The 12,173-nt window shown below is 38.7% G+C and overlaps 1 protein-coding gene and 1 long non-coding RNA gene across 3 annotated transcripts; one reads left to right on the plus strand and one right to left on the minus strand.

Annotated features, from left to right (window-relative positions):
- The first annotated feature begins 4,776 nt into the window (after positions 1-4,776).
- Positions 4,777-10,042, plus strand: LOC135687869 (retrovirus-related Pol polyprotein from transposon opus). 2 transcript variants are annotated; one of them, XM_089112743.1, is made up of 3 exons: positions 4,777-7,127; positions 8,966-9,071; positions 9,859-10,042. In XM_089112743.1, the coding sequence occupies exon 1, from the start codon at positions 5,884-5,886 to the stop codon at positions 7,123-7,125; it is 1,242 nt and encodes a 413-aa protein (XP_088968869.1). In that variant the 5' UTR covers positions 4,777-5,883; the 3' UTR covers positions 7,126-7,127; positions 8,966-9,071; positions 9,859-10,042. The 2 variants fall into 2 exon arrangements, with proteins under 2 accessions (XP_088968869.1, XP_088968868.1); XM_089112742.1 differs by having other exon boundaries at positions 5,668-9,071.
- On the minus strand, positions 8,619-9,865 carry LOC135694149 (uncharacterized). Its single transcript, XR_010517130.2, has 2 exons — positions 9,478-9,865; positions 8,619-9,048 (listed from the first exon to the last, which is right to left on the minus strand). It is a non-coding gene; the product is annotated as an uncharacterized LOC135694149 (long non-coding RNA).
- Positions 10,043-12,173: the final 2,131 nt, after the last annotated feature.

Genomic DNA, 12,173 nt, shown 5'->3' on the forward strand with positions numbered 1-12,173 from the left:
TGAACTCAGATCAACCTGGAATTCATTTCAGTCTGCGGTCTGAGCCCTTGAGGTGCTCACATGAGAGAGGGCGAAATGAAACTCAGGTCGACCTGAGTTCGTTTCGGTTGTTTAGGTCGGTCTGAAATTTCAGGTCGACTTGAAATCCGCATGTGAGCAGAAACGTTTTTCAAGTCGGGGCGAAATGAAACTCGCGGAGAAAAATAAATTGCATTCTGGGATGCAAATTAGAGTTCTGGGATACATGTTTGATAAATTTGGCGCCATTTCACCATTGAATAATGCAAGATACAGCCTGTGCTTATTTTGCCAAGATCTATTTGGCTTCTGTTAGACGTCATGAAAACTCTCGGAATAAAGAAACGGTACATGTTGTAGAAGTTGAAACATAAGTTGAAGAAGCAAAATAAAATGAAGTTGCAAAGCCGAGACTAAAACAACCAAAATAAATTTCAACAACTGATTTAAAATAAACCTTTTCATCAAATTATTGGGCGCCATGATTGTTTTGATCTAAATTTCGCCGTAAATGCGCATGTGCAAAACCCTGTGGCTTTTTCAAGCCGGTTTGAAAACATCCATGTGAGCGGGAGCAAAATTAGCACGCACCATCAAATTTCAAGACGACCTGAGTTTCAGACCGGCCTGAAATTGTTCATGTGAGGGGGGTCTTAGAATACGATTGATTCAATAAAAATTGAAAATAAAGCAATACGCTAAACAGCAGCAGTATATCGACTTTAATTCGTAAATTCGGACCCAAATTAGATGATAATTTAGGGGGAAGAGGATTTTTCCAATGTTACCTTTATTTTGTTATGTAATTTGTGCATGTTCCTTTCTTGAATGATAATGCTCTTTCCAGGGCCTATTTTAGTGTGCAGTATTATACACTTTGTGCAGTATTAATTTAAAAACGTGCAGTATTGATTTTGAAAATGTACAGTATTGAATTTTGGAATTTGTGAAAATGTCTATTTGCGGCTATCCCAGATTCCTGCTTTGTTCAAAAAATGTGAATTTTCCTCGTCAGTTCGATATAGAGTTCATGTATTGTAATTCTCGTATAACCATCGGAAACACTCTCTTATCAAAACTTAAAACAAAGCAAAATGCCCAGAACCAAAAACAAAACATCTCCTGTAAATGTCAACATTGCTGTAAATTTCGTAATTTGATCCTGTCGAAGATAAAAACATTCAATAATAACTTATCAGTTGCCCTGTCATGCTCTGGGCATCGAGCAGAAGCTCACTTAACTTAATTAAAAGAAAGATAAAGAGCCTAATAAAACTTTTTTGTTTTACTGTCCAGACAAAACATGAGATAGTGACTCGGTTTACAAGAGATAAATGACTATGTTTCTATTCAGGTTTTGTAGCTTCTGTTTGTTTTGTTGCTGTTTTGAAATGTTATTATTGATTGTGTATATTATCGTCTATCTGTTTGTGATTTCTCCGTCATGGCCTATACACGTGTTCAAAATTCGGGCAATTTCCTCGCTACAATTGCATGGCTAAGATACCTGGGGTTTGCAGGGGTTTGCACTGATTGCAACAACGAAAATTTCTGTAAAAAATATGATTATAAATGTGCAGTATTGAAAATTTTTTTAAAAATGTGCAGTATTGAAAATTTCTTAAAATAGGCCCTGGCTCTTTCTTTGGACCATCAAATATCCCTTAATATTTAAGTCTGCTCTAGGAATGATAAGGGATCAAAATTTTTGAACGTCCTGTGACAGGCTATTTTTTTTGCATTTCAACTAAGAACTCAAAGGCATCTTGATTTTGTATTTGAAGCGCTAAAAACTCCTGGAAAATATGAAACTCCTACAGGTATTAATGGAAGATTAAGCCGTATGTTTTGAAAAAAACTTCGCTAATATGAAATGTTTTGAAAATATGAAACTCCTACAGGTATTAATGGAAGATTAAGCCGTATGTTTTACCATGTCTTTCTCATACAGAAGGAGCCCATCAATCTGCAAAATTATCAATTTGCACAAACGGGTGGCATGAGGATCCCTTAGAACCCATTTTTCCAAATGATGTGGTCAGATATCTTCCTGAAAAGTCAATAGTTTTTTAAGCACATGTTCAATGCCTGACCATAATTACGCATAATTGTACGGGCATCATACTAGACTAGTAGGAGCTAAAGCCCCTCTTTATTTTTTCAAAGAAACGCTTAAAACTGTCAAAAATTCATAAATTACCGTTTGATTAGAATGAAGTCATTATTTTGCTAAATTTCAGAAGATTGCGTGTTTAATCGAAAATAGTCTCGCCTCGGAAAGAGAAGTTGCTTTCGCTGTAAAATCTTAGAAGATAGTGTCGCGCTAACTGAAAAATGGCTTTAGGCTTTAGTCTAACTTTCAAAATCTGCAAACAACTTTACATCATTTGACACCTAAATATTATGCCACCCTTTAAGAGTTTCAAATACAGTCAATTTGACTGAGAATCTTCTTCCAAAAGCAAATTGTGAAAAGAAAACACATTAAATTTCGGCATTTTCAATAGTGTGATTCAAAATATTTTGCCGGGGACAGCAGGGATGGCGCCACCGGGGGGTGCTTGGGAGGGGGGCAGAAGCCCCTCCAAAAATTCATTGAGCCTCTCCGTCGGCACTTCAATTTTTGAAAAAAATTTAAGCAATGTCGGCACTTTCATAACTTCCACTTCGTGAATTTTTTTATTATTTTTTCATTGTTTGATTTTTTTTCAGTTTTTTTTCATTTTTTGAAACTGGAATTACCACAGCGGAAATGGTGTTATATTAGATCTTTGTTGGTGGTTCACTCACTGTCGGCACTCTGACATTACAGCCCCCCAGCATTTCTTTTCTGGCGCCATCCTTGGGGACAAGCGCCCGTTTTGCTTGCAATATAATTCCCCATTCTGTCATACATTACATGATATTTTAAGAATGAATTATGACATAAATATACTAATTTGATAACGGGCTATGCTCGAAACGTCTTTTATTAATTCGTTAATTTTTCAAGTATAATTCCTAGTTGAATTGAATTATGACATAGTTTGCAGTAAACTGATTCCCAGCTACACAAGTTTTTGCTTACCCGACATCTGTCCTGGCCGTGTGCAAATTTTTGAGCCATTTGATTAGCTCATTGGGTACAAAATAGCTCTTTTGTACCTGTATGTAGAGGAGTTGTAAGTCCGTAGAAAACGTAATTTTACAGATCGCACTTACAAGGTACACTCGTAAACCACAGAAAAAAATCCGGGACAAGTCACTTGACGCTTTCAGATGAATGAGCCTGTTTGAATAAACACAGTCTAATAGAAAACACAAGCAGTGAAAAAAGATGCAGAAAAAATTGGCGCCTTTTTCAATTCGCAACATTATTCCGCATGCGCAGTAGAAAAGTTAACCAGGCTCGACCCTCTTTCGCGTTAGCAATACATTATTTCAAACCAATTGAGTCAGGGCCGAGTCAGCCCGGGCCGAGTCAGCCCGGGCCGAGTCAGCCCGGGCCGAGTCAGCCCGGGCCGAGTCAGCCCGGGCCGAGTCAGCCCGGGCCGAGTCAGCCCGGGCCGAGTCAGCCCGGGCCGAGTCAGCCCGGGCCGAGTCAGCCCGGGCCGAGTCAGCCCGGGCCGAGTCAGCCCGGGCCGAGTCAGCCCGGGCCGAGTCAGCCCGGGCCGAGTCAGCCCGGGCCGAGTCAGCCCGGGCCGAGTCAGCCCGGGCCGAGTCAGCCCGGGCCGAGTCAGCCCGGGCCGAGTCAGCCCGGGCCGAGTCAGCCCGGGCCGAGTCAGCCCGGGCCGAGTCAGCCCGGGCCGAGTCAGCCCGGGCCGAGTCAGCCCGGGCCGAGTCAGCCCGGGCCGAGTCAGCCCGGGCCGAGTCAGCCCGGGCCGAGTCAGCCCGGGCCGAGTCAGCCCGGGCCGAGTCAGCCCGGGCCGAGTCAGCCCGGGCCGAGTCAGCCCGGGCCGAGTCAGCCCGGGCCGAGTCAGCCCGGGCCGGGTCATACATATATGATACCACCTATAATTTTAATGACAAGAGTTTTAGGCCCCCTGCCCCCCTGTGTCACCACCTCTCTGAACCCCTCTATAATATTGCCAATGACGTCACTTCTCACACTCCCCACTACCTCGGAAAAATGAAACAAAATTCACTTGAAATCTTCGTCCGACGCTTAATAATGAAAGCAAGTGAAATTATTTCCAATCGAAAGCCCGGTTTACACTACAAAAAGCTACCCGGGTTCAACCTGTGTTGAGTTCACCTCTCTTCAATTCGTATTCTAAACGGAAAGTGGGTCTAAACTTGGTTTCCAAACGCAATTGTGAGTCAGCCCGGATTGAGTCAACTGCCAACTCTGTTTCTTTCTTGAATAATTTTGAAAGGTTTTCTGCCGAACATTCCTTTTTATTTCATTTACATTTGTTTACCTCCCCTTCCTTTTTCTTCCTGCTTTCTCCAATTGTTTCTACTGATTTCCTTCTCATTTCTTCAGCTTTTTCCATTTCTGCTGTTTGTTTTTCTTTAACTTGCTGGGATGCTGCTTGCTGATCAGCAATTGCTGCATCGAAAAGCTCCCTTATTTGGCAAGGAGAACATGTTTTTTGTGTGCTCAGGATTAATTCCACTTGCACTTTCTTCTCTTCTATTTTTGGACTTTTTGTGGTGAAAATATTCTGGAAGCGATCTCTCACTGCTTTGTAGGATACACCAAATTTTGGCCTTTCCACCTGCGAAAAATTATCCACCCATCGCTTCTCGGCCTACCAGGACACTTCGAAATTTCCCGGTACGCCCTTGCTTCGAGTTATATTTTTTAAAAGAACTTTCGAAAGGCAATTATCAATATTCGCACAGAACTAAAATTGATTACAACCATCAATTGACCTCTCGAAAGAACGTTTGCATAAAAAGTTCGCCGTGGTTATGGTTTCGGCGTCATAGATTTTACAGTTTAGTTTAGCTTCACCTTAAAATTGAGAAAAACTATATCAATGATGTATCAAATTTCCACCATTTTTTGCTAATTCCTCGTAATTGTTTAATTTATAGAATGGTTTTCCGAAATCTTCAAAAACGCCGAAGACCTATGATTAACCAAGAGTTATGACTAACGCAAATTAGTTTCTTCACTTATGACTAATGCGAATTATTTCAAATGCCTGATATCGAAAAGCTGAGAGGGTTCTCACTTTTGAAGCATTAACTGAGTACAATCCTATGTTCTTTCCATTCAGAATGGTTGTATCTGGATAAGATTATCGATGCATTAGCAGTTGGGTATGGGAAAGTTCACATATTACCTAATCAAAGATGGAGGGAGGGGGTTCACAAAAATTTTTACGGTCATAAAGATCAATAAATGATGCAAATTAGATGGTAATTTAGGGGGAAGAGGATTTGTCCAATGTTGCGTATATTTTGTTATGTAATTTGTGCATGTTCCTTTCTTGAATGATAATGCTCTTTCCAGGGCCTATTTTAGTGTGCAGTATTACACACTTTATGCAGTATTAATTTAAAAACGTGCAGTATTGATTTCGTAAATGTACAGTATTGAATTTTGGGATTTGTGAAAATGTCTATTTGTGGCTATCCCAGATTCCTGCTTTGTTAAAAAAATGTGAAGTTTCCTTGTCAGTTTGATACAGAGTTCATGTATTGTAATTATTTTCCATAACTAGAACCCAAACTCCTTTCGGTATTTATACGAGCAACGCGCGGCGTTCGACCTTCAACCTGTTGGTGTTTTGAGCTGATAAGAAGCCAGTGGAGCCACGTGTTTGAACAAGTCGGTATTTTACTTTTCTCGTTTTGAATTTATCGTATTCCATTTTTATTTTCAAGCTACATCTAACGTGGATATTTACACTAGTTACAATTTGTTTTTTAGTTATGGATAACCAAGATAATTTGTATGCTACTAGTGACCTTCGACCTCTGACCCCACACGTGCAAGGTTCAGGAGTCGAAGTCGATCCTGGGTGTTCTTCCGAAACACAACCAGGTTTTCTTCATACGCATTCGTCGTTAGATTTATTGAATGTACGAAGAGATTTAAACGAATTGACTGGACTTTTTAAAGAGTTCGTTAATCATAATATAGGCAGGGATAAAAAGCGGAGTTCTTCCTGCACAGCTGTAAGACCTGACCAGCATTCACCAACTCGTCGCAAGAGGTCTTATGATGAAATGTCTGTATGTCAGACCCATAATTCATTTGAGCACGATTCTGTGTCTCACACAAAATGTTATCCGGAAGCTTTTTCTTCCGTTGAAAATCAGGATGCTATATCATCCAAACGTTCAAAGCGAGTGGATATTGACTCGTTGTTTCATGTGCCTTCCACAGTAAATTCTGAGGCATCTGTCCCAGATCTTAATATGGAAGAAGAAGTCTTGGACTTTGTTGATAATGAGTTATCCGAGGCAGTTTTAGACAAGAAAGGCAAGGGTCTTTCCTCTGATAAGCTGGCCTCAAAAATTGAGGAACAATGGAAAAATCCCAGCAGAAAAGCAGTTGCTCAGGTTTTTAAGAGGCACAAGCACCCTCTTAACCTTGAGAGTATTTCTGTTCCAGCTATGCCAAAGTTGATAATGAAAATGCCTTCATTTAAGGATTCTGTTTTGGCTAGGGAGAGGAAATTATATGATGTTCATCATTCTGTTGCTAAATCCTCCCACATTATTTCAACTTTGGCTGATGATTTACTTCTTGCAGAAAAGAATCATAGCCTTATTGACACAAAGGCTATTGTTTTGAAAGCCTTTGATGCACTATCTGTTCTTTCTAATGCCAGTGTCAATATCTCAAATTTACGAAGGCTTAATATAAGACCTATACTTAACAAGGATGTACAGGGACTATGTGACCCTACTCGTGAAGTCTCAAACCATTTGTTTGGAGACGACATTGAAAAACGCCTGAAGCAAGAAAGGGAGTCTAAACGTCTTGCCTCTGCTGCTACTCAACCGATGCCTCAGTCTACTAGGTATAGACAACATGATAGGCAGATACCAGTATTTAATAGGCGAACACAGCACTCTTTTTATAATGGCCCTACTCAGCAGTCTTTTTTAGAGAAAGGCCAGAAGTCTCGTCCATATCGGCGGAAGCAGAAGCCCTACAAGGGATAAATGTAAATAATTTCATTTCATTTCTCCCTAAACTGACAAAATATCTTTTGTACAAGATTGACACATTTAGAGCAGGTGCACTTAAAAATCATCTGGAACGTTGGTATACTGTCACTAGTGACTTTGAAACTTTACAAACTGTAGCTGGTTTACAGCTTGAATTCTCATTGCCTCTCAATTTTGAGAGAAATTATGCTGTGCCATTTTCAGCTGAAGAAAATGAGTTTATTCTAGCAGAGATTAAAACATTACAGGATAAACATGTTATAACAGAATGTGATCATGAAGGAGATGAATTTATCTCCCCAATTTTTCTTGTCCCAAAAGATGGTGATTCTTTTAGACTTATTCTTAATTTGCGGAAATTGAACGAGTCTATGCCATATATGCATTTTAAGATGGACACCTTTGACAAGGTTATCAAATTAGTTAGACAAAATTGTTTTATGTGTACTGTAGATATAAAGGATGCTTATTATTCAGTAGCCATATCTGAATCCTGTCAAAAGTATCTGAAGTTCAAGTATCAAGACAAACTGTTTAAGTTCTTAGCGTTACCAAATGGATTATGTTCTGGTCCAAGGAAGTTTACAAAATTATTAAAACCTGCTTTAGCGTTCTTGAGAAAGCAAGGTTTCATTGTCTCAGCATATATTGATGATATCATAATAATTGATGAATCATATGATGCTTGTATTAAAGCTACTGTTGAAACAATCAAATTATTGGATTTTTTAGGTTTTGTTATTCATCCTAAAAAATCTAATTTTATTCCTTCTAAGTGTGTTACCTATCTAGGATTTACTATCAATTCAGAAACAATGAATGTCACCCTCCCATCAACCAAAGTATTGAAAATTAAAGATAAATGTTCCAAATTGTGTATGTCTAATAACCTATCAATAAGAGATGTTGCATCAGTGATAGGCTTAATTGTGAGCACATTCCCTGCTGTTAAATTTGGGCCTTTACACTATAGATCATTAGAAAATGACAAAATTCAGGCACTAGCTATTTCTAAGGGCAATTTTGACCATGCAATGTCACTGTCTAAAACAGCCTATGATGACTTAAGATGGTGGATTGATAATGTTGAAAGCTCATTTAATGACATGGCAATCTCTAATCCTGAAATGGTTATTGCTACTGATGCCTCATCTACTGGTTGGGGAGCTGTCTTAGGCAGTACAAGGACAAGAGGGGTTTGGAATCTCCATGAGCAACAACTCCATATTAATGTGCTTGAGCTAAAGGCTATTTTGTATGGGCTAACTTCTTTGATTGACCAAAGGAATACACATGTTAAAATTTTGACTGATAATATGAATGCAGTACACAGCATTAAAAATATGGGATCCTGTCGTTCTTTGGCTTGTAATGAAGAAGTGAAGCAAATTTGGAATTGGGCTATCCAGAATCAAAACTGCATATCTGTGTCCTTCATCCCAGGAGTTCAGAACTATTTAGCTGATGCTGAATCTAGAAACTATGAGCTTCGAACAGAATGGCAGTTAAATCCATCTGTGTTTAAATTTGTAATCAAAAAATTAAATGTTACCTTAGACATTGATTTATTTGCCTCTAGAATCAATTGCCAATTTAAGCCTTTTGCATCGTTTTGGCCAGATCCAGAGGCTTCAGCAATTGATTCGTTTACATTTAGCTGGTCAACCATTAAATTTTATGCCTTTCCACCATTTGCAATTATTCCTAATGTTTTACAAAAGATTTGTTCTGACAATGCAACTGGTCTTCTAATTGTTCCTAATTGGCCATATAGTCCCTGGTATTCTCTGTACAATAGAATGTTGATTTCTGAACGAATTGTTATTCCTTCCAGCAAGCATCTAATGTTACTGCCAAACCGTCCACAAGCTGTGCACCCACTACAGAAGTCTCTGCAACTGCTAGCTGGCATGATATCTGGAACAAAAGATTACCAATAGGTATATCATCTGAAGCCAAATATATAATTGATTCATCTTGGTCATCTGGTACTTCAAAACAATATTCTACCTATTTAGACAGATGGTTTGTTTACTGTCAAAGAGTGGACATACGTCCCACACATTATTCTATTAATCATGGAATTAACTTCCTAACAGAACTATTTAACAAACATAATTTGGGCTACTCTGCTATGAACACTGCTCGTTCAGCATTATCCAATATTATGACACCAGATACAAGTTCGTCATTTGGTAACAATCCACTCGTTAAGAGATTACTGCGAGGGATGTTTAACATACGGCCGAGTATTCCTAAGCATGTTAACACTTATGATGTTGATGTTGTGTTACAGTATCTAAAGGGCCTAGGTGATGCAGATGCTATTCCATTTAAAATGCTTACCTTTCGTCTTGTAACATTGTTTTGTCTTCTATCAGGACAGAGAGACCAAACATTTGCTGCTATTGACATCAGACTTATGGATGTTTCTGATGACAGAGTTGTTTGTTATATTGATCAAGTTCTCAAAACAACTTGACCTGGTTTTCATCAGTCACCTCTTGATTTCCGTGCATTCCCTGATAGCAAGGCTATTTGTCCTGTATTTAACACACAGCAGTACTTGTTTAGATCATTCTCTCTACGTGGTCCGAGAGTGAAATTGTTTGTGAGTTATAAATCTCCTCATCAATCTGTTTGCACCTCGACCATTTCACGTTGGGTGAGAACCACTTTGCAATTGGCAGGAATTGATATTAATGTATTTACCTCTCACTCTACTAGGGCTGCATCAACATCCAAGGCACGAAGTATTGGCCTATCGCTAACAGCTATAAACAAAGCTGCAGGATGGTCGAATTCGAGTACTTTTGGACGTTTTTATAATAAGACAATTCATGAAAGTAACTTTGGTAGTAGCATTTTAGCCAATTTTGATTGTTAATATTGATTATTTGTGTGCGTACAATCGATCATTTCTCAGTTCAAGTCTTCTTGATCAACACATTGCCAGTCTCTTTGAAGTCTCGTATAAATACCGAAAGGAGTTTGGGTTCTAGTTATGGAAAATAATTAAAAAATTAAACAAACCTTGGTGTAGTTTGATGTAGATTATTTTCCATACCTAGAACCAAACGACGTGGGATTTATACGCCCACCCGACCCAAATAATTATGTATTTTCCCCTTTTTCTAGTGTTCATTTTCAGGACTGGCAGGCTCCACTGGTATGTCTTTGAATCAGGTCGAACGCCGCGCGTTGCTCGTATAAATCCCACGTCGTTTGGTTCTAGGTATGGAAAATAATCTACATCAAACTACACCAAGGTTTGTTTAATTTTTTAATTCTCGTATAACCATCGGAAACACTCTCTTATCAAAACTTAAACAAAGCGAAATGCCCAGAACCAAAAACAAAACATCTCCTGTAAATGTCAGCATTGCTGTAAATTTCGTAATTTGATCTTGTCGAAGATAAAACATTCAGTAATAATTTATCAGTTGCTCTATCATGCTCTGAGCATCTAGCAGAAGCTCACTTAACTCAACTAAAATAAAGATAAAGAGCCTAATAAAACTTTTTAGTTAATAGATCACCTTTCTTCAAACAGACCCAACAAACTCTGTAATGTATCGGTCGTAAAAATCGGTATTACAGACCACTATATGACATACGGTATTAGAAAGTTAAACGCTAGAGTTCATATCAATGACGTGAAATTTAAGATAGAGTCACACAGTTTGAAAAATTATGACCGTGACTCTTTCCTTAATGACTTGCGTAGTATTGACTAGGAGATGGCTATGTCATGTAGATCGGATGACCCTAATAGGATGGCTAGCAATTTCTACTATCTCTTTCTCGCTGTCTTGGATGTGCATGCCCCGTTGAAAAAAAGAACCGCTAAGACGGGGCATGCACATGTACCATGGATTTCTCCAAGCATCAAGAATTTGATGTGCGAGAGAGACCATATTAACAGACGGGCTGAGAGAAATCCAGCACTATGGCCAAGATATAAGGAACTTCGAAACCAGGGGCGGTCTGGCGTCAAAATCGGTTTAGGGCGTGGCGGGAAAAATTGAGCCACACCCACTCAAAATTTGGCTTAGAATACGATTGATTCAATAAAAATTGATAATAAAGCAATACGCTAAACAGCAGCAGTATATCGACTTTAATTCGTGAATTCGGACCCAATTGGATCCATACCTTTCCTCTCGTGTAAACAGCCTTTAAAATCCTATGTAGAGTTAAGAATCAAGATCAAAACTTATTTAAATTATCAGAGTTTTAACTCTTTTCGAAGAAGTGCAAATGAATCAGCAAATTGGCCAATGACTGGCTCGTAATCAATTGGAAAGTTTTCTCTTCTTTTGAATTTATCAGTAGCGCTGAATAATCTTTCACAGGAAACTTGGGTGCAGCTAAGTGTCATCAAGCATTTATACGCGTTGTAGAGGGAAGGGTATGCTGCTAGGTGCATGTTTTATTCACTATTTTTTTTATAAGAACCAGTAAATTTAGGTTCAGGCTGACTGTTCTTAATCTTTTCGAAAACCTAAGGCTGGATTGTTCTTAGTTTGTTCTTAAATCAAGAGGGTGTAAGCAGTGCTATTGCTAGCTTTTTCGCTCTTGGGAGGTGTTCAGGCATTATTTGCCAACAAAGTGAGTAAGACAGCCTTCATTTCACGACAAGATTGAATATAGACCGAAAAGCAACCACACATGGCTAAAAATATTTGTTTTAGGATAAAATGTTGTTCAAAAAATGCATTAAACAGTAACTCAGCCTTAGCTTGTTATTAATTTGATCTCAACTTTTGACCAGTTTTGATGCTCATATTCTTATAAAAATGTTATATATGATAAAAGATATAAATATATATAAAAAAAATAAAAATGAGCATCGGTACAAAGTTTTGAATACGCAGGGTATGCACAGTTGGCAAGCTTTTACCCTTTTGATAAAGGGTGTCGATGTCGACTTTGGGGTCCTTTCTCTTTTTGTGAATCCCCACCTTGAAAGTCACAGTTTTCTTCTCCATATGTTTCTTCTCTAAGAGCTCGTTTCTTGAGATCATCTGTTTTCAGGATCT

This window comes from Rhopilema esculentum, chromosome 15, assembly GCF_057945365.1.
Source record: "Rhopilema esculentum isolate cy_ngs chromosome 15, ASM5794536v1, whole genome shotgun sequence".
Classification (NCBI taxonomy): domain Eukaryota; kingdom Metazoa; phylum Cnidaria; class Scyphozoa; order Rhizostomeae; family Rhizostomatidae; genus Rhopilema; species Rhopilema esculentum.

Bases quoted from the DNA above. Each gene is read 5' to 3' on its own strand.
- LOC135687869 (XM_089112742.1), top strand. From the start codon at position 7,503: ATGCCATATATGCATTTTAAGATGGACACCTTTGACAAGGTTATCAAA.